We start from the raw sequence: 22,530 nt of genomic DNA, 5'->3' as shown, positions 1-22,530 counted from the left end.
AATATGAGGGTGGTAAATAGCCAGCTTAAACCACCGCTCGGCACAGAAAGGTAGCCACAGACCTGTGGGGAGCTCTCACTCAGTGCGGTATGGAGCCGGGGTAATGTAAGCTTCTTGGCCCCTTCCCGGCACAGTGGGAAATCGGTAATGCAGTCATAATCCTGAGAACTACTAAGTGCTAAGATCCAGCATTATGAACACATAGCAGGGCCACTGCATTTGGGGTCAAAAGTCACTTTATTAATAGCAATTCTGTATTTACAATTATCTTCAGAATTATTCCTCTTCAGACACATTCACGCAGCCCCCACCGGAATACGTGGATTGACAAGGTCATCCATGTAAGAAACAGTAGTAGAGAGATAAAACCTTGATAGCGAATGGTTTTGTGGTCTCGTTTCTAGATCAGCCTGCGTTATGCTTCTGTTCTGGTGAATACTCGGGTCTCCTAGGGTCCCTCAATGCTCCCCACAGTATTAATGAGTATAAGACCACCAGCTGGGAAAGGCAGAGCACGGACAGGCTGGAGAACCACCTCGCAAATCCTTCGCCAAGATTTGGCACCATTGAAGCGCTGGGTATGCACCTGCTTGTGATAAACACACCTGCCGTTGTGGCTCCAGTTACTACAACGTGCCGTGACACGTTTCAGATATGAGCGAGACGTTCTGTGTTGTGGAACAGACCCGCAATATTATCCAGCCCGAGCACTGAGCTGAGATTAAGCTGACCCAAAATGAGGCAGTGTTGTATGAACGAGGTAATATTATCCTCACCTGCTGGAAACAAATGAGCCTGGACTTGGACTGCACGCGTTTCCTGGGAGTCTATTAAATATAGAAGGGGACTTGCTGTGAGAATAAATGCCTGGCTCTAATCCCAAGGGCTGGGGGGACAGGAGGGGCTGGCCACGGAGCTTCATGACTATGGCGGAGTGCAGCGGTTGGCTCCTGCCACTCAACGTACAATAATGCCAGAGAAACACAGTCCTGCTCTTAGCTCATGTCACCTTCTCTCCGCCTGCCATGAGCAGCACAGAACGATGGCAAATTCCTTACAACAGGCTGCCTGACTGGTGCAGCAGCTTCTGCGTTAAGACACAAGCTCTCACTGGGAAGGGTTGCACGTTCTTTTCCTTCCCACACCTTCTAGTTAATATAATTAATGCAATTATTTTACTTTAAGTACTGTATGTACAGTATGTGAACGCTAAGCCCTCTGTAACCCCTAGAGAATAACATGGGGATAAATTTGTCCCTGTCCCCATGGGTTCTCAATATCCCCATCCCATCCCCGTCCCACTCCTGCATGCTCCGCCTTAACCGTACAAACCTTAAACACTTATGATTTTAAAGTGTTTGAGGCTTGTGTAGAGTAGGACAGAGCTTGCAGGAATGGGGCAGGGACAGGACAGGGATAGAGAGATCCTATGGGGACAGGGAAAATGACAGAGGGTAGGGTTAAATGATCATTTTTCTCAATGGAGGAGAGTAAACAGTGGAGTGCCGCAGGGGTCTGTACTGGGACCGGTGCTATTTAACTTATTTATAAATGATCTGGAAATTGGAACGACAAGTGAGGTGATTCAATTTGCAGATGACACTAAACTGTTCAAAGTTGTTAAAAAGCATGCAGATTGTGAAAAATTGCAGGAAATTGAAAGTCTGAGCGTCCAAGTGGCAAACAGTGTCTATCTCAACCTCGGCCTCATCTACACCAGCGTTCTTCAATGCATGGCTTGAGGGTCATTGGCTGGAAACCATCCCGTATCATTCTTTGGCATCTATCTCAACCTCGGACCTTCTACACCAGCATTCTTCAGTGCAAGGCTTGAGGGTCAGTGGTTGGAAACCATCCCGTATCATTCTTTGGCGTCTATCTCAACCTCGGTCCTTCTACACCAGCATTCTTCAATGCAAGGCTTGAGGGTCAGTGGTTGGAAACCATCCTGTGTCGTTCTTTAGTGTCCATCTCAACCTCAGTCCTCCTACAGCAGCATTCTTCAATGCAAGGCTTGAGGGTCAGTGGCTGGAAACCATCCCGTATCATTCTTTGGCGTCTATCTCAACCTCGGTCCTTCTACACCAGCATTCTTCAATGCAAGGCTTGAGGGTCAGTGGTTGGAAACCATCCCGTGTCGTTCTTTAGTGTCTATCTCAACCTTGGTCCTTCTACACCAGCATTCTTCAATCCCATGACATTCTCTTGCATTTTCTAGGTGGAAGCCTCTCCTCCCCCACCTATGGTGACAGGTACATATTTTCAATCCATTATGAGGGAAATCAGACAGAAGACCTCCATGCTCAACAGCCACCACTGTGATCACTTAGAGGGCTTCTCTATTTCATGACACTGCTTGTGACTCCTTGTTTAAACTGTTTGCTTAGCACTCTCTCTTTTTCATGCTTGATATTTTATCCTTTGCTCTGCTCCCTTTATTGTGATTCATGCTAGAAACTGTCAGTCGTTTGCTATCACCAACAAACTCTCAGCCATCCCAGCCTCTTCCTCAGCAATGCAGCTTAATCATAACATCCATTAAGCAGGACCGAGCTTCCACAATTACCATTTCAATCAGCATCCTTCCAACATTAATGCATCTAGAGGAGATGAATTACACTCAGAAAGCTTCATACCCCTGCCAAAGAGAAAGGGGACAGGAAATGGGGATACTGAGAGTGAGAAATGGAAGAAAAGAGAGAAGGGAGAGAAACGGAGGTTTATGGAAAAAAAAAGGCGGTGAGACAGGAAAGAAATGGAGGTTTACAGAGAGAACGAAGGAAGAGAGAGGTCCAGAGGAGTAAGACAGAGAGGTGAATAAAGTCTCGGAGCTTAGGATGGGCATTGTGTACAACCTGTCTGAAAAATTACCATAAAAGCTTATTAGTAAGAAAATAAATAAAACAGCAAGCTACCGCTTAACGCATTTCAGATATGACAAGTGACACCTGAGGATCCATGGATTAGATTTCCAGGAGAGAGGTGTGAAGGTCAAAGGGTCACAAACAATTACATTAAAAGCTCGTTCCGGATAGAAATGCTGAGGATCCATGCTGTGCCTTTTGCGGTGTCTAATATTTTTAACCCTTTTGTGCATCTCTCCCTCCCCCACCTCCATATTCAATGAACAGCTCCATTCAACTCTGACCAGCCTGTGCCTGTCCACTTCTAGGGTTGGCAAGCGAAATAGCCCCAGTTTTATATCACTTAAGATTTGGAAGTTAGGGAGCAGCATTCCACATGCTTCAGTTTCTTTGGAGAAGAACAATAATTTTAAGTTCAATCACTTTTTGTCTGGTCATTTATTTTCTACTTTAAGAACATAACAATTGCCACCGCTGGGTCAGACAGTAGTCCATCGTGCCCAGCAGTCCGCTCACACGGCGGCCCCCCAGGTCTGCGACCTGTAAGTGGTCCTTAACCTAAATTCTTTATTCCCTATTCATTTAGTACCCTCTATCTGTACCCTTCAATCCCCTTCTCCTTCAGGAAGTCATTCAATCCTTTTTTGAAGCCCAATATTGTACTCTGCCCTATCACCTCCACTGGGAGCGCATTCCAGGTGTCCACCACCCTCTGAGTGAAGAAGAACTTCCTAGCATTCGCTTTGAATCTGTCTCCCTTCAATTTTTTGAATGCCCTCTTGTTTTTGTTGGCCCTGTTAGTCTGAAGAATCTGTCCTTCTCCACCTTCTCTATGCCTTTCATGATTTTATAAGTCTCTATCATGTCCTCTCTAAGTCTCCGCTTCTCTGGACCCTCTCGAGTATCGCCATATCCTCGAGAGGGTCCAGAGAAGAGCGACAAGGATGATTAAGGGCATGGAAAACCTTTCATATCCTGAAAGGTTGGAGAAGCTGGGGCTCTTTACCCTAGAGAAGCGGAAACTGAGAGGCGACATGATAGAGACTTATAAAATCATGAAAGGCATAGAGAAGGTGGAGAAGGACAGATTCTTCAGAATAACAGGGCCAACAAAAACAAAAGGGCATTCAGAAAAATTGAAGGGAGACAGATTCAAAACGAATGCTAGGAAGTTCTTTTTCACTCAGAGGGTGGTGGACACCTGGAATGCGCTCCCAGTGGAGGTGATAGGGCAGAGTACAATATTGGGCTTTTGTTGAGCTCAGTCTCTGGTTTTATCTGTCTTCTCTTAACTCTCTTTCTAAGGTCTCCAGTCCATTTGTCACTTCTCTCCTCTATTGTTTCCTTCACCTCCCTCCTTTCAGCTTTTTTTTAATCACTTCAGATTGCCCTTCTTCTTACCATGCACTCCTCAATCTCCCTACCACTTTCAACCCTCTAAAATCATGAGTGACATGGAATGGGAACACTAGAGCAGTGTTTTTCAACCGCTGTTCCGCGGCACACTAGTGTGCCGCGAGATGTTGCCTGGTGTGCCGTACGGTCAGGGCCGCCATCAGGGCAGTACCACCAGTCTAGGGAGAGGGGCGGTCCGCCCCACGTGGACAGGAGAGAGCTGGACGGGGGACCCGCGGAGTTCAATACATCTCGAGCCGCGAGGCTCGTCTTCTGTTCCTGCCTGCCCTGCAGCTAATATATAGCCGATCGCAAGCGTTCCCCGATGTCAGCGCTGACGTCGGAGGGAGGGCTTAAGCAAAGCCTGCCCTCCGACGTCAGCGCTGACTTCGGAGAATACTTCCGTTCGGCTATTTGTGCGCGGCAGGGCAGGCAGGAAGCAGAAGACAAGCCTCGCGGCTTGAGCTTCGTTTTGCTGAGAAAGTTGCAAAGATGGGCTGGGAGGCAAACACGGAACACAAAAGGGGGGAGGGAGTGCGTTTTGGACACAAGGCATGAACTTGGGAGAGAGGAAGGGAGGGAAAGAGATGCTGAGGTGGGGGAGGGAATGGGTTTTTGGACACAGAAGAAATGGACTTGGGAGAGAGGAAGGGAGGGAAAGAGATGCTGAGGTGGGGGAGGGAATGCGTTTTTGGACACAGAAGAAATGGACTTGGGAGAGAGGAAGGGAGGGAAAGAGATGCTGAGGTGGGGGAGGGAATGAGTGTTTGGACACAGAAGGCATGGACTTTGGAGAGAGGAAGGGAGGGAAAGAGATGGTTGTGTACACGGGGAATAGAAGAAAGGAGAATTTTTGGTCATAGGGAGGGAGTGAGGTACAGATAGTGGCATATCAGGGTGGGGGGGGGGCGGTCTGCCCCACCCCGGGTTTACGTCCCAAGGGGGTGCACAGCTGGCCACCCTCCAGTGTTGTCCCTAGGCCGGCAAACTGCGGCTCTTTAGCCACTTGAGTGCCACCGCCGCCAACGGTGTTGTTGGCGGTGGCAGCATTATAAAATACTTTCTTTGTGTTTATTTGATTCCTATTCAAGAGAATTACTTTATATATAGTCAATATAGGCACAGAGTTAAATTTTTTAACATTTTCTAATGGTGGTGTGCCTCGTGATTTTTTTCATGAAACAAGTGTGCCTTTGCCCAAAAAAGGTTGAAAAACACTGCACTAGAGAATGGTGGTATGTCATTGGCTAGCCATTAAGACTTAGCTGGATAGCCACTGAATATTGACATAGCTGGCTACATTTTGTCCGGCCAAAACTAGGCCGGAAATTCAGTGCTGGTGGCCGGATATGGCACTGGCATTGAATTTCTGGTACTGCCACAGATCACAGGAGATCGATGGTGATTTTCCATGGTCTGAATATGAGCCAGTTTATGCCCATCTTACGTTTGTTATGCTATTGCGGTGGTCCCCAGACCTTTTCATGGGCCCTAAAACACCAATACTCCTACTGCTGGTAAAACAGAACAAGTGGGACTACACAAACTACATACAAATAAAATACCATATCTCTATCACATGCAAAACCCTCACCGAATATAAAATAGGGAATCGCAAATTAGAAATATGAAGGCAAAAACAGATTTGGGAACCTCAAGAAGTCAAACTAGACATGTACAACAACATGGGAGAAATCAAACCAGAAATGCGTTTCCTCTTGCACTGGAGTGGAGGATTAGCCTAATGGTTAGTGCAGTGGGCTGAGAGCCTGAGATTTACTTCCCACTGCAGCTCCCTGTGACCCTGGGCAAGTCACTTAACTCTCCATTGTCCCAGGTACAAAAACACTTTTGACTGTGAGCCCACCTGAATATCGTATATAGACTTTTATACCATGCAGTGTATGTTGATCCCAGTTTCTTTCTTCTGCTTTCCTGTCTGTCTCCTCTTGCCAATGGGTGCTGTCCAAGTGTCCATTCTTCACTTCCTCTATCTTCTTTCATTCCCTCTTTCTGAATGTCTAACTGCTCAAATCTCACCCTTTCACTCTTCAGTCCTCCATCTATATTTCACTTACAGCGTAACATGGTAAAAGATGGCAGATAAAGACCTGAACAATCCATCCAATCCATCCAATCAGTCCAATGGCCACAATCATTATCAATTCATGATTAAATCAACAATAAATGTGATATACAACACTTGATCATGGTCTTTCTTTGGCATTCCTGGGACATTGACTGTTGAAGTCTGTCCGGCACTGTCCTTAAGTTCCAACTACGGCAGCTGTTGTTGAAACCCACTCAAGCCTATCCGAATCATAAGAGCATAAGAATTGACGCTGCTGGGTCAGACCAGTGGTCCATCGTGCCAGGCAGACCGCCCCCACGGCGGCCCTTAGATCAAAGACCAGTGCCCTAACTGAGACTAGCCTCACCTGCGTACATTCTGGTTCAGCAGGAACTTGTCTAACTTTGTCTTGAATCCCTAGAGGGTATTTTCCCCTATAACAGCCTCCAAAAGAGCGTTCCAGTTTTCTACCACTCTCTGGGTACAGAAGAACTTCCTTACGTTTGTACGGAATCTATCCCCTTTCAACTTCAGAGAGTGCCCTCTCGTTCTCTCTACCTTGGAGAGGGTGAGCAACCTGTCCTTTATCTTCTAAGTCTATTCCCTTCATTATCTTGAACGTTTCGATCATGTCCCCTCTCAGTCTTCTTTTCAAGGGAGAAGAGGCCCAGTTTCTCTAATCTCTCACTGTATGACAACTTCTCCAGCCCCTTAAGGGACACAAACCATGAAAGTCTGACCAGCACTGTCCTCGATTCCAACTACTGGAGTTGCCATCGATGCCCTATCCAGCCCATCCTAAACTGGATTGACATAAATGGGATAAAGATAGTACAAGTCTGCCGAATACTGGCCTCAGTCCTTCAAAGAGGATTTCTAATTAGAAAAAGTATGGTAGACAAAAAAACTGAAATGGCTGCATGTGTGCTGATGTTAACCAGGCAGAAGATGGTCCTGCCCAGTTAAGCTGAGCTGGCGAATCGATGATATTAAGCGGGACTTAACCGGATAGTGCTACTCAGTGTCGACACTAAGCAGCCCTAACTGTCTAGCCACAACTTAGCCACAACTTAGCTGCTTAGCAGTGATTTTTGGCCTGCCAACTGGCTAAGCAAGCAAATAACATATGAATCGCAGCTACCTTGCGGTCCTATGCGATTTACAAAAGATAAAACCAGCACATTAAGTGTTGAATTTACAAGTCACCGAGATAGCCAGGTACCGGTGTGAACAGCAGCTAACTGGGGGTCTGGTGAACGTCAGGGTTGCTGTTCAGTGCCGGGGCAGGTGCCACTTCCAGCATTGAGTATCCAGGGCTAGTTCAGTCGCTTTGGACCTTTTCGTCGAGGGTGGAGTGTGTGAGGGTGAAATTTATATATTTCTTGCCTATGTGTAAGGTTGGAATGGAAATCGTGCAAGTGGGGGATGGAACTGAACATATCAAATGAGTAAATTTATGTTAAGATATTAATGTGACGCTTCCTGACAGATGGAGGGATTTACCTTTTTGTTTCTGGACAGTACTTTATTTATTTATTTATTTATTATTTTTTTTTTTTTATTTATTTATAATTTTCAATATAATAATCAAGTATAAACTTGTACAGAAAAGCAAAATTTCAAGAGGCAAATAAAATTTTATTTTTTTTATTTATTTTTTAAAATTTCTATTCCGCATATCCTGCAGTTCTATGTGGAGTACAACAGAACATCAAAACAATAAAATCAATTAAGAAATTATAACCGAATTATACGAAACACAAAACAAAACAAAAATGAAACCTATCCCTCCCAGCTCTTGCACTGTTATCACCTCACTTGCTGCTTCATTTAGGGAAAGTGCATACAAACAAAACAGTTTGAAGCTGTTTTCTAAACAGGCTTGTCCAAGACCCAAAGAAAGCTTCTTCCAACCAACAGGGCCTTGTGCAGAGAATATTACCTTGCGATAACTCAGAGGGCACATCGAGACGTAACTTATCCTTGGAGCGTAATCTCCGTGACGGTCGGTGAATATGCAAGAACGACCACACCATCTCAGGACCCTCATCACGCAATAGTTTAAATATTAAATACCCGATTCCCTGTCGCAGCAATTACTGACGTTACGAGAGCGCCACCTGCTGGATGCCGATTACACCCCTGAGGCAGGCTCCAAAGCCGAAACATGGACCGACACAGTGAATGTATGATAGAGACTGTTACATTAATATCTTAATAAATATTTACTCATTTGATCCATCCCCACACTTATACGATTTCTATTGCTTCCTCGTGGGGCTCATTTCCTTGTTTTCTGCATCACTATGTGGGTATATTAAATATTTGTTTGCTTTGTCTTTTTCCTGTTTTGGAAAGTAACTTCTTTCCAGTTTCTCTTCATGAAATGCAAGTTAATAACAACGAAACGTACTGAAATCATATTAACTACAGCAAAAAGGAAACACAGTGAGAGACCAATAAAATAAATCAGGGAATTCTTTCGGGTACAGACTAATGACACCAAATTTAAACAAGCTACTTATTAAGCAGAAAGCATTTTGGAACAGCTTCCCGCCCTCGTTTCCACTCCTATTAGCACGGTGCGAGCATTACAAATGCACAACAGCGTCGCAGGTAGGGAGGCGAGCGGGGAAAGGCTATTATATTCTCTAATTGTTGTTTTTGCTAAAAGATAATTAAAATCCTTTTTACTTTGCACGTCAGAGACCTCGGCAGACAGAGCTGTTACTTCTCAGCCAGACTGACTGTGGCTTGCCAGCATGGGGCAGGTCCCAGCTGTGAAGAGACAGTGATACTCCCTGTGTGACAGTGGAAAGAGGAGTACTACCGCCCCACTCCTGCTCAGAGATAGCTGTGCTACTCATTATTTTCAGCAGGTTACTCCCCCCTCCCCCACTCCCCAAAGCCGTTTTCGCCTGAAAACGCGCATAGCAGCTACTTCTACTCCCAATACTGTTTCAGGGAGTAAGTCTAAAGGTTTTTCCATGTACACAATGGAGGAGAGTGTGGTGCACTGGTTAGAGGTTGTGGGTTCAAATCCTGTGCTCCTCCCTGTGACCTTGGGCAAGCCACTTAATCTTCCACTACCCCAGGTACATTAGAGAAATTGTGAGTCCACTAGGACATAGAGGGAAAATGCTTGAAGTACCTGAATGTAAACCACTTTGAGTCTGCTGCAACACACAACTCTCCAAGTTTATTACACTTCAACAGCCAAATACTACCTAACAGTCAGTCTTGATCCAGTTCGACATCTCAGCTGCCTGTCGCTCCTGCTCCTGAGATTGGATGAACTGGGTATAGAAGGAACAGTCCCTCAGCTGGTTCTCAAAGTTCTTGAAAGGCAAGTCCTACAAGGTTTGGAAGGGTGGCCAAAGATCCCAGAGTTGGATGCCCTCCCACAAGGCTCCCCACTCTCACCCTCCCTGTTCAACTTCTACCTAAGAGCAGTGGGCAACAGTCTCCCCTTCCCTCAGTTACATAGTTTCTCCTACGCAGATGACATTTTCATACTTGGCACAGCCAAAAAATCTCTGGAAGACACTTTACACCTCTTAACAAGCTGCCGTTGAAAGCCTGAGTACCTGGGCCCATAACAGCTTCCTTAAAATCAACAAACAAAAGACCAGGGTGCTCTGGTTCAGCAACTACAGTCTGCTACTTTGCAAGGAACTAGTGATATCAACAGGCGAGACGCTCAAAATAACGACCTCCGCAAAGGTGCTAGGAATTACACCAGATTCCACTCTAACATTCAAAGGCCAGATCGCCTCTCTGGCAAAGAAGTTTTTCTTCAGACTGAGACAACTGAGAGCAATCAGACCGGCCCTGTCCCAAAGCAGCTTTAGGAAGTTGGCGCAAGCCGTCTTATTGCACCACCTAGACTACTGCAACTACAGTACTACAGAGAAAGAACTAAGACGTCTGAAAGTGCTCCAAAATTCTGCAGCAGGGCTGATCTTCCAATCCCACCGCTTTGAGAGGGCTAGCCCACTGCTACATAATCTACACTGGCTACCTGTGAAATGAAGAATTCACTATAAGTTAGATTCACAAGTCCAGCATTCTGGTCACACAACACCTTCCTTAACGCAAGGACCACAAAGCGATTTAAAATACCGTTTCCATCCTCTAAGGAAGAGGATATTTAACTCCACCTACGAGTGATTGAGGCCAACAGCGTGCCTGATTTTAAGGCCAAATGGGATCGACACGTGGGTTCTATTCGCAAAGTAAAGGCAGGGGAGGGTCATTAGGGTCATTAGGGTGGGCAGACTGGATGGGCCTTGGCCCTTATCTGCCGTCGATTTCTATGTTTCTATGTTTCACATATCTGGAACAGTCTACCAGCCTATCTGTGACGCCTACCTACACATTGCCTGTTCAGGAAGAGACTAAAAACTTCTCTCTTCCCCCAGTAGACTCAATCTTCCCAGCCCTCTTCATCCCACAGACTGCCATCCTTTAAACCAGTGGTTCCCAACCCTTTCTTGGAGGACCACCAGGCCAATCGGGTTTTTGGGATAGCCCTAATGAATATGTATGAAGCAGATTTGCATGCCTGTCACCTCAATTATATGCAAATCTCTCTCATGCATATTCATTAGGGCTATCCCAAAAACCCGACTGGCCTGGAGGGTTGGGAACCACTGCCTTAAACTAACCTGGCAATATTAAACTCGCTTACCAATAACACTATACCACAAATGTAACCGCCGCAATGATTCCCTGTTGAAAATTGCGGGTATAAAAAGTTGTATTGTATTGTATTGGTTGTATTGCAGGATCTAGAAACAGGGATGAAGTGCGAGATAATAAAATTCACAGACGACACCAAACTATTTAGTAAAGCTCGGACTAAAGAGGACTGCGAAGAATTACAAAGGGACTTGAACAAACTGAGGGAATGGGCAACAAGATGGCAGATGAAGTTCAACGTTGAGAAATGTAAAGTATTATTTGTGGGAAGCAGAAACCTGAAGTACAGCTATACGATGGGAGGGATGTTATTGAATGAGAGTACCCAAGAAAGGGGCTTGGGGGTAATGGTGGACATGACAATGAAGTCGACGGCACAGTGCGCAGCGGCCGCTAAGAGAACAAATAGAATGCTAGGTATAATCAAGAAGGGTATTACTACCAGAACGAAATAAGTTATCCTGCTGTTGTATCAGGCGATGGTGCGCCCGCATCTGGAGTACTGCATCCAATATTGGTCGCCGTACCTTAAGAAGCATATGGCGTTACTCGAGAGGGTTCAGAGGAGAGCGACACGTCTGATAAAAGGTATGGAAAACCTCTCATACGCTGAGAGATTGGAGAAACTGGGGCTCTTTTCCCTGGAGAAGAGGAGACTTAGAGGGGATATGATAGAGACTTAAAAGATCATGAAGGGCATAGAGAGAGTAGAGAGGGACAGAAAGAGAGAAAGGGAGACAGAGAAATAGAGAGAGAGAAAGGGAGACAGAGAGAGAGAGAAAGATTGGAGAAACTGGGGCTCTTTTCCCTGGAAAAGAGGAGACTTAGAGGGGATATGATAGAGACTTATAAGATCATGAGGGGCATAGAGAGAGTAGAGAGGGACAGATTCTTCAAACTTTCGAAAAATAAGAGAACAAGAGGGCATTCGGAAAAGTTGAAAGGGGACAGATTCAAAACGAATGCTAGGAAGTTCTTCTTTACCCAGTGTGTGGTGGACACCTGGAATGCGCTTCCAGAGGGCGTAATAGGCCAAAGTATGGTACTGGGATTCATGAAAGGAGTGGACAATTTCCTGCTGGAAAAGGGGATAGAGGGGTAGAGATAGAGGATTACTGCACAGGTCCTGGACCTGTTGGGCCGCCGCGTGAGCGGACTGCTGGGCAGGTGGACCTCAGGTCTGACCCAGCAGAGGCATTGCTTATGTTCTTATATTCTTATGCAGTGGTTAGAGCTACAGCCTCTGCACATTGAGGAGGAATGTGAGGGAGTGGCGAAGAGCTTACTGTACCTGAGTTTCACATGCCTTCAGCTATAACTGCAAAAAGCATGAGCTAAATCCAAAATCTCTTATGGTACCGGTGACTCCTCTATGGGAGACAGAGGCGAGAGAACAGGCTATGCAGAGACACCCACAACCTTGTTCTCTGGTATAAAACCAAACATGCATTTTCACTGGATTTTATGGAACTCTGATTCAAGATTCTTCATCAAATTTTAAGGAGTGCAGATACGTTTTCAGAGCCCGCGAGGCACGTCAACTGAATTATTGGGAGCTGTAAAAGCCATTTCACTCCAAGCAACAAGGACGGGAACATGTTCCAGTGCTGTTCCAGGGGAGAGCTGAACAGCAAACTAAAACCCTGTAATTTAATTACTGGGAACCCCAGCAGCCACACAGACACATCATAACGGCTTCCTGTGAGACCTGGCGGGAGCCATAAACCTGGCTCTTGCACACAGATAATTCTCTGCAAAGCCCTTCTCCGACTCGCACATTGAGCATTTAGGATTAATGATTTTATCAACTGCAGTGCAGGGGTTTGTCACATCCGTGCTTCGGAACATTTAAGCATTTGAAAACGCAGTGGCAGTGCAGACTTACTCAGCCTTTAAAGAAAAGTTAAGAAAGCTGTTAGGAATAAGAACATAAGAATAGCCTTACTGGGTCAGACCAATGGCCCATCAAGCCCATTCTAACGGTGGCCAATCCAGGTCACTAGTACCTGGCCAAAACTCAAGGAGTAGCAATATTCCATGCTACTGTTCCAGGGCAAGCAGTGGCTTCCCTCGTGTCTTTATCAATGACAGACTATGGACTTTTCCTCCAGGAATTTGTCCAAACAGTTCTTAAAACCAGCTACACTATCTGCTCTTACCACAATCTCTGGCAACGCGTTCCAGAGCTTAACTATTCTCTGAGTGAAAAAAAAAATGTCCTCCTATTGGTTTAAAAAAGTATTTCCCTGTAACTGTGGTTCTGCCTTACATCACTAAGTAATGTGAGAAATTGAAACATGGGCACATGACACTTTTTCACTGAACTAGTACAAAACATTTCCTCACTGGCTTTCGGGGTCTGTCTGCTATTCCTTTACGCACAAGTAAATGAGCAGCTCAAGGCTAAAAGATTCAATTTAATAACAAGATATCACTTTATATTTTTTACTGACCTTTATTTCAATACATTCATGTGGCCCTATAGAAATTGGACTGCTTTGCCCACGCTCTCATGATGGAGAATATAGTGCTCATTTCAAATCTGCCTTAGGCGTCTGATCCTGTCAGCTGGGCACAGATCCCAGCACCGCCGAGGACCCTTGAGGGGGGGGGGGGGGCACTTTCTCATGTTACAAGAGAATTGTCAAACAAGGGTCTGTCAAAGTCAGACATTGGAAACCTGACAAAGCCTAACAAAGAGGTCTAGTCCCCGTAAAAGGGCGCACTTTCCAAGTTTAGCCGAACCGCTCAAACCCTGTGGAAAATCAGTTACACTACTAGCCTTGACTTCATCCTCTGGTACTGACTTAAAGAAATACGTTCTCAGATTGGTTTTAAAACACTTGGCATCTACTTTCCTAGTAATGAACTCTTCCACCTCACATGGACTTCTCTCATATTTCCCTCAGTTAAGAAGAGCCTCTTCTCATAGGGTGGCCACTTCGTTCCCTTTATCACTTTGATTGCTCCTCTCTGTATCTTAGAGACGTGGAGAGGCATGATAAAAAAAAAAGCATCTAAGTCCGTTTTGGGCCTAGGGCACTAGTTGCCCAAAGTTGGCAGCGCCCAAAGTCCATTCTCGAAAAAAATACGTCCAAAAATTTTTTCCCCCGAAAATCGTCTACTTCTGCGTCCGGCCATTTGATCATTCCGACTGCTAGTACGTCTGTCTTTATACCACATTCTCATTCAAAAAATCGCCCAAGTTCCAAATGCCTAGAACAAGACCTTTTGGACGTGGGAGGGGCCAGCAAAGTCATGGACTGGCCACCCAGAGCAGTGGGGCACCTTAAGCGTCACATAAAGGGTGCCACATAAACATCTCACCACAACTCCCTTGCAGGTCATGGTGAGCCCCCTAAAACCTACTATACCCACCTGTCTACAACTCCAATAGCCCTTATGGCGGCAGGTGCCACCTAAATGGCAGTACGGTAGGGTTTTGGGGGGGGGGTTTGGTGGACCCACATTTTCCACCATGAATGTAGTGGTTAGAGTGGCTTATGGGCCTGGGTCCTCCTCTCTATGGTTCACTAGCGCACCCCCCCCCCCCCCCCAGACTACTTAAGCCACCTCTGTGCAGCTCCACTAGGCTTTCCTATGCCAGGTGCTGATGTTCTGGAGGCAGGTATATAGGTTTTTATTCTGATTTGTATGGCGGCGGGGGGGGGGGGGGCGGTGGTCAGTGATTACTGGGGGGAGTATGTAGGGGTCTATACTTTGTGTCTGCAGTGGCTATCTAGTCACTTTGGATACCTTCTGGACAGTTAGGGAAAATGCTTGAGTGCCTGAATAATTTGTAATCCGCACAGAATTGTAGGAAATGCGGAATATAAATTATTTTTAAAAAGAAGCGGCTTGCTGCTCTGTGGAGTATCCCCAGTTTGATGCCCAGATTCTTCTTCTAGCTCTAGCCAAGAAAACAGTGGCAGCAGCATCCACAGCTCCTGAATTGAAGGAGCCATGGTCACTGTTGCAAGTGACTGGATCTAGAGCCCATCCTCACACCCTCGGCTGCCATATCCAAATCAAAACAGGAAGTAGGTCTAACTAAATAAATGAAGGCTTGCGGTGCCAGAATCCAAACACGGATTCCAGCTAAGTTAGAAGAAAAGAGATGAGAAACCCCTTTGGGTCACCTTGCAATGGACTGCCTCTGACAGCGCGTGCTCTGAATGCACAGCAGCGATTTCCTGGCTCTGATGTCACAATTTAAGGGCTGCCCGGGACGGGCTTCTGTGCCAGGGATGTGTCTTGTTTTCTCTCTCCATTTAATTACCACTAATGTAACTGTAGTGTTAAAATAAAAAACAACCCAAAAAACTAAAGCCTTGGCAAACTGCCTTCCAAAAGAGATCAGTCAGTTTCATAAATTTTGCATAAACAGTTAATTTTATTGTTTTTTTCTTGGCCTTCTGTAAAGAAAAGAAAGGCAGAGGGTATTCGTTCAAGGGCACACACTTTGCAAGCTCTCTCTGCACTTAACACAGGCACTGACACACGTTAAAAATGGGTTTGGTGTTCAGAAGTGTTTTTTTTTAAAAAACTTCAAATGCCAACCGCTTTCAGGGCAGCTCTGAGGGTCACCAAGATCAGTCGATCAAATTGCCCAGGTCTACCTGCTCTGACCCATTTCCCAATTCATGGCTCTAAAAACGAAACCTGGGGAATTCAGAGGCTAATCTGTACAGAGCAGTCATAACCCCGACTACCTTAATGACACTAGATCGGCCATTTTGAGCTTTATCTGCCATCTTACTGCCGTGTAATGCAGCAGACCCTAGATATTGTGCTCAGCTCAGGCCTTTAGAAGGCTCATTTATTTCTTTTCAACTCAATGGATGTTGGAAAGAAACTATACATAAGGGGTCCATCTTTCTGGGAAAAATAAAGTGGGGGGTTTTTAGAACAGGACCAAATCTGAAGCGAGGGAAAACTAATGAAAACACCACCAGGGTCAAGAATGAGTCCATTAAGTTCAGGGGTTTCAGAGAAACAGAGACCTCCAAAATATGTCCCAATGAATTTCTGTGGGAGAAGTGGTTCCAGCTACTGCAGTGAAAAATACTTATAAATTGACTCACGGCATCTAGGAAATCGCTCCTTTCACTGGTTGGCAGCGACATTTACAACAGGGGATTCGGTAAATGAGCTGAGCATCAACATAGCACCTGCCATCTCCACAAAAACAACAACAGGGATTCAACAGCCCCAACACAAGACCTCCCACGCCAACGAAAACCTCAGCAGAGAAGTGGGACCCAATGACCCCCAAACACCTTCCATCCCCCCAAAATACCAGCCATCCTCTTTCTCTCTCTAAACTGTACCCAACAGTTTTTTCTTCTCCCTCCCTCCCTCGTCTCCTATTCCTTATCCTGCTGTCCATGTACCTCCTCCCTTTGCTCCTCCCCATTCCACTACCTTCTCTTCCTGTTGTAATACCCTCTTCTCTTCCTATCCTGAGGCTTCTATCCCCCCTTGAACCCTAAACTTCCCTCAGTCTGCCCACCCCTCCATCCCCTCCTTTTAACCTACATTCCCTTCTCCTTTCTATTGTATCCAACCTTAACCCCCATCTCTCTTCTCCTCTTGCCAAACTCTTATTCACATCCCATTCCTTTTCTCTTATCAGTCCAAGACCCAACCCACTGTCCCCACCTCTTAAATCTTTCTCCTCTTGCATTCTAATCTATACTCTCTGCCTCCTACCTGATCAAGCCAAAAAAAGGGCATTTGACTTAATAGGTCTCTCTTCTCCTATCTCAACCTCTTTTCATTCTTTCAATGACATGTGGGGATCTCGGGGGATGGGGGGAAGAGTCAAAGGCTATAAGGCCAGGTTGCCTAGGCTTGTTTAGGTCTGCCCCATTTTAAAATGGCGTTCTTTTTCACTAGTTACATACAGTATTTGTAAACCGCTTGGACCTGTCATATGAACATAAAACATACTGGTACTGCCTGATTCGCTGATTCGAATTGGTTCACCTTAAAAAAATTTTTTTAAAAAAATTGGCTTTCTCCTGGCCTTCCCCGCTGGAGCCTTCCCTTTGCTGCATCACTGACAACGAGCGTGAGCTAAGGCCTAACAGAGAGAGGAAAAGTCTTATTTTTTATACACTACGGCGTTGGCATGGGGCTAGAGAGGGCAAAGGGGACTGGGATGGGTGAAGAGGCTACAAAATAAATCTGCCAGGATGTTTGAAAAAAAACAAAAAAACTCCAAATGCCATATTGGGCGGGAAAAATGAATTGAATTGGACCGAAAAATCAATTCAATAGGCCAAATCGAATCAAATCAAAAAATTTCCCTGAATCGGGTACCACTAATACATACCCATAGTCCACCCTAACCCCTACTCCCTTCCATTTCAAACCCTGTCTGCCTCCAACAAAATAACTACAGGATTCAGTGCCCAAATGCCACATTGAGGGCTTGGGGTGGGGGTGGGGGGGCTGGATTTCATTGTTTTATCTTTTTGACTTGTGACTGGTTTTCCATGACTTTTTACCAGTTTATTAATTTTGGTGATGGGTTTAAAAATTGTAACCTTTGCCTTCTTCCTCCCACCCTCCTTCTTCATCCCGTTTATGCTCCTTCCAGTACCTGAAGTTTGGGGCCGATGCCCACTCCAGGGCCAGGCAAGCGAGGTTCACCGTGGCGTACACCAGCAGGAAAAAGATGGTCACGATAGTGGCGATGGTGTTCAGCTTCCCGGAGAAGAGCACCAGCTGCAGGGAAACAAGGCCTGTCACACACTTGCAGGTTTCACAACAGGGTTTGGTCAGGGCTTTGTGGGGTGAAAGAATTTGCCAGTTAAATAGATGGCAAGGCAGATCTTTTCAGTACTTGAATGCGTAAAGACATTCTACACTCTACAGGTCAGGGTCATTGGAACAAACTGCCTGGTGAACTCAGATTTACACTGGCTGATATGGCTCTTAGAAGGGCACTGAAGTAGACTTACCAGACTTCCCCAGACAGCTTTTCAAAACCCGGCACATCGGGAGCAGCGCAGAGCATTCAATGCACTGGCCTGCACTACAAAACACTTTCAAGGTTTTGTAAAAAGTGTGCGTAGGGGGGGGGGGGGGAGGAGGTGTTAATGTGGACAAATGCAAGTGATGCACAAAGGGGAGAATAATCCTAAATCATAGTTTCCAGATGGGAGGGTCCACCTTGGGAGCAGCACCCTAGTATCACTCTACGGTATAACCTCACTTTGAGTATTGCATCTCTCAAAAAAGACATAGCGGAATTAGAAAAAATGAAAAGAAAGGCAACCAAAATGATAGAGGGGATGGAACTCCTCATATAAGCCGAGGTTTAAAAGGGCTCTTCAGCTTGGGAGTTATGGTTGAGGTCTAACAAATCCTGAGTGGTTTAGAATGCATAAAAGTGAACTGATTTTTTATTCTACCACAAAACACACTCAGTGAGGTTACTGTGAAATACTTTTAAAACCAATAGGAGGAAATATTTTTTTCACTCCGGAACTCATTGCCAGAGGTTGTGGTAAGAGTGGTTAATGTAGCTGGTTTAAAAAAGATTTGGCCAAGTTCCTGGAGGAAAAGTCCATAGTCTGCTATTGAGACAAACATGGGGGAAGCCACTGCTTGCCCTGGGATCGGTAGCATGGAATGTTGCTACTATTTGGGTTTTAGCCAGGTACTTGTGAACTGGATTGGCCACAGCTGGAAACAGGATAATGGGCTAGATGGACCACTGGTCTGACCCAGTAGGGCTATTCTTATGTGGGCCAAGTATAGGACAATCAAGCCATTGTGACATCACTGCTGAGGTTGGCTCTTAGGCATTGGTGGAAAGAGGTCTTATGACATCACAATCTCAGCTCCGGAATGTTGCTGCTCTTTGGGTTTCTGCCATTGTGACATCACTGCTGAGGTTGGCTCTTAGGCATTGGTGGAAAGAGATCTTATGACATCACAATCTCAGCTCCGGAATGTTGCTGCTCTTTGGGTTTCTGCCATTGTGACATCACTGCTGAGGTGGCTCTTAGGCATTGGTGGAATGAGGCATTATGACATCACAGTCTCAGCTCCGGAATGTTGCTACTCTTTGGGTTTCTGTCTGGTACTTGGGACCTGGGCTTGATGGACCTTCGATCTGACCCAGTAAGGCTCTTCTTATGTACTGCTCCTGCTTATTAGCTTCAGTTTTCCATGGGCAGAATGGTTCTTATGAAATGCCACTGCCCAGATCAATCTGGGGAATAACTTTTCAGCAGATGGCTGGAATTAAAACAGTTATTTGCTGTTTAGCCTTTAGCTTGCCATGGGCTAGAATGGCCAACTCATTAACGTTCATCTTATCTGACTGCGCAATGAATGCAACTATACATCACATCCTGGCTATATTATTAAAAAGGCAGACAGAGAATTCTTATATGCATTGGACATACACTGTGCTCAGGTACAGTCTGCCTCTGCCCCTGCCCCAGAGAGCTTCCAGTGTAAGTGGGTATTTGAGGCAGAAATGCCAAGTTACCGAGTTTCAGGATGACGATTTTGGAAGAGTCCCTCAAGGTGCATTATGGGACTTGCAGCAGCAATTTCAATGGTCAGGTTCAGGCATTCAATTGAAATCTCCATCCTGAAACTGGATAACTTGTCATCTCTGAGTGCCAGTGGCAGAAGGGGCGTGTGAGCCCTGGCTTAGGCCACTTTGTCTTCCTTTCTCTGTAGCCTGTCATTTGGCAGGTGCTGGATCCCTGACACTATGTCCCTTGGTTTCTGGCTCAGGTCACAAAACGAAATCTCGGTAAATTGTAGAACCTGAGTCATCCATCAGAATAAAGCTTCCAAATCACATTTGCTGACATTCTGTCTGCTGAGCTTTCCCTGGTGGGACAAAAAGGGCCTACCCCCCCTCCCCAAGCTTTTACGGGCACTCCTCAGCCTTACAGCGTGTCCAGGGCCTCTGCAAACATGGAACACAATCATGAACCATCAAGCTCTTGTCAGAGGATTTTCACTGCTAGTAAACTTTCACAAGGGGCTTTGCTCACTTCTAGCCACTGGATGACGCTGTTAGTAATTAAACAAGGGGATACTGGAAGACCCTGAGAGCATCTCCGTGCTGTACCCTGTGAAGAAGCTCCATTATAATCAGTGGCATAGTAAGGGGAGAGCGGGGGGGGGGCAGTCCCCCCGGGCACAGTCTGGGATAGGGAGGAGGGAGGTACCTGTCCTCCCTCTCTGCCCCTCCCCCTTCCACTGCAGCGTGACACTTCCCTTCTCGCATACCTCTGTAATGTTCCTGGTGTGAGCAGCAGCAACCCCCAACCTACTGTCACGCCAGCATCGGCTCTTCCTCTGACATCATTTCCTGGACTCACGCCTAGGAAGTGACTTCAAAGGAAGAGCTGACAGGAGCGTGGGGGTTCCTGCTCGCACCAGGAATGTTACAGAGGTACGGGGGAAGTGAAATGGCACTCATGCGGCAGGAGGGGGCGGGGACTGAGAAGAGGGTGGAGGAGGGGCGCCTCTCACCCTCACTATGCCGCTGCCTGCACTATAAAGTCACCAGGAATCTGAAATTAGTCATTAACAGGAAAATGAAAAGGCCCTAAAAGTTGAGTCTATGCTACGAATGAATGATTTCTCTCACTTGGGGCAAGAAGACGGGAAGGGGTAAAACACGGACCTGACGGACCTCGCGGATCTAAACCCGCACGTCCTTAAAAATCTGAGGTCCGTGCCGCTTGTAGTTAGTTTCTGGCTCTGACAGACCTCGGTGACAATTTAGCGCTGACGGATCCGTCTCAGCATAGGGAGGGGAAAGTATTAGGATCCGTCAGCGCTACATTGCCACTGAGGTCTGTCAGAGCCAGAAACTAACTACAAGCGGCACGGACCTCAGATTTTTAAGGATGTACGGGTTTAGATCTGCGAGGTCCGTGAGATCCGTGTTTTACCCCTTCCCCAAGAAGACTTTCCTTGGGCTAATTCGGACTCCAGAGTTTCTCTCTTTTGGGGCTGGATGAAACCATAAACACAAAGGCTACCTGGAAGTGATTTGTCTTCCCCTACCTCCCCAAAATGGCAAATGAATCCCTCACTCCCAGATAAAAGCCAAGGGGGGGGTGTATGTGAAGGTGGGTCTGTGTCTGTTCCTCTAATCTCTGGCTCAAATGGACATCAGAACCCCAGAATTCCCCTAAGATTTTCTCTAAGCATGCCTGCGTGGATTAGCAAAAGCTGTCATGCAGGACAGCGGGGGTGAGGAAGAGGAGGGTGGTGGAAGGAGAGTGAATGTTTCTGTAGGTGTGGGGGACAGAGCGAGATTAGCCATGCTGTGCCAGGTGTCTGTTGTCATTCTTTGCAAACTCCTCACTGATGACCCAAAATGTCACAGCCGCAGATTTAAGCAACTCTGAAACATCAATTTCCACAGCAGAAGCCCCACAGTAATTACAGGCAACCTCAATAAGTCATCTGGAGAAAAAAAAGCCCCAGCATCATAATTAAGCAGATTATTTTTCTCTTTAAACACTTCGTATCAGGGACTGAAGTTTCAGAATACACCCACAGCACTAATAGCTAAAGATTAAGAGATTCACATTTCATGCTAACACATCCTCTAAGCACTGGAGGTAGCCAGAGGCTGGATCAGCTGCCCCGCTTCCTCCATGGTTTATTAATCTCTGTGTTACCCCTCTAATATAAGGAAACTTTCAAATAAAACATAAAATGTTAACAAGTGGGTAAAGCATGGCTCTACCGAAGTCAATCGAGAAGGAGTTTGCTAAGAAATGCAAGATCATGCATTTGGGCTGCAAAAACCAGAGGGAACGGTACAGTTTAGGGGGTGAAGAACTTATGTGCATGACAGAATAGCGGGACTTGGGTATGATTGTATGTGATGATCTTAAGGTGGCCAAACAGGTTGAAAAGGTGATGGCGAAATCTAGAAGGATGCTAGGTTGCGTAGGGAGAGGTATGGCCAGTAGGAAAAAGGAGGTACTGATGCCCCTGTAGAAGACTCTGATGAGACCTCATTTAGAATACTGTGTACAATTTTGGAGACCAGACCTTCAAAAAGATTGATAAAGGATGGGGTCGGTCCAGAGGAAGGCTACTAAAATGGTGCGTGGTCTTCGTCATGAGGTGCCGTGATTTTTCCTGAATCCCGATATTCCATCTCTCTTTCCAGATTAAACCACAGTGTCTTCTCTTTAGTCCTAAAACTCTGTTGCTTTAATAATAATTTTAACATGTAACACACCTTCTTCATCCTGAACAGATTGTAGCCTGGTAAAACTAGGCTCATGGTGACCTTAGAGCGGACCTGCGTGGTCCGTCCAGTCTGCCCAATATAGAATAGAAGGAAGCAAACCAAACCACAGCTCCGTGCTTCTTTGCCCCACTAAAATACAAAGGAAACGAATAAATTGTTCCGAGATATTACTTCTTCTTCAGAATATTGGTTAGATTCACCCTGCTCAGGTTTAACCAGGAAGTTGCTGCGGTTTTTTT

The 22,530-nt window shown here is 45.9% G+C and overlaps 1 protein-coding gene across 2 annotated transcripts in view; it reads right to left on the bottom strand.

Moving 5' to 3' along the window:
- The window catches only part of LOC117367244 (solute carrier family 12 member 9-like), a 154,406-nt gene that overhangs the window by 20,230 nt on the left and 111,646 nt on the right, over nucleotides 1-22,530 (bottom strand). For both annotated transcript variants that reach the window (XM_033959668.1, XM_033959669.1), the window contains one exon: nucleotides 17,639-17,763. In XM_033959668.1, coding sequence (XP_033815559.1) covers nucleotides 17,639-17,763 — 125 coding nt within the window. The remainder of the gene's footprint in view (nucleotides 1-17,638; nucleotides 17,764-22,530) is intronic.

The sequence above is a fragment of the Geotrypetes seraphini genome, chromosome 9, assembly GCF_902459505.1.
Source record: "Geotrypetes seraphini chromosome 9, aGeoSer1.1, whole genome shotgun sequence".
Lineage (NCBI taxonomy): Eukaryota > Metazoa > Chordata > Amphibia > Gymnophiona > Dermophiidae > Geotrypetes > Geotrypetes seraphini.
This window is presented reverse-complemented; position numbering and strand designations above follow the sequence as displayed.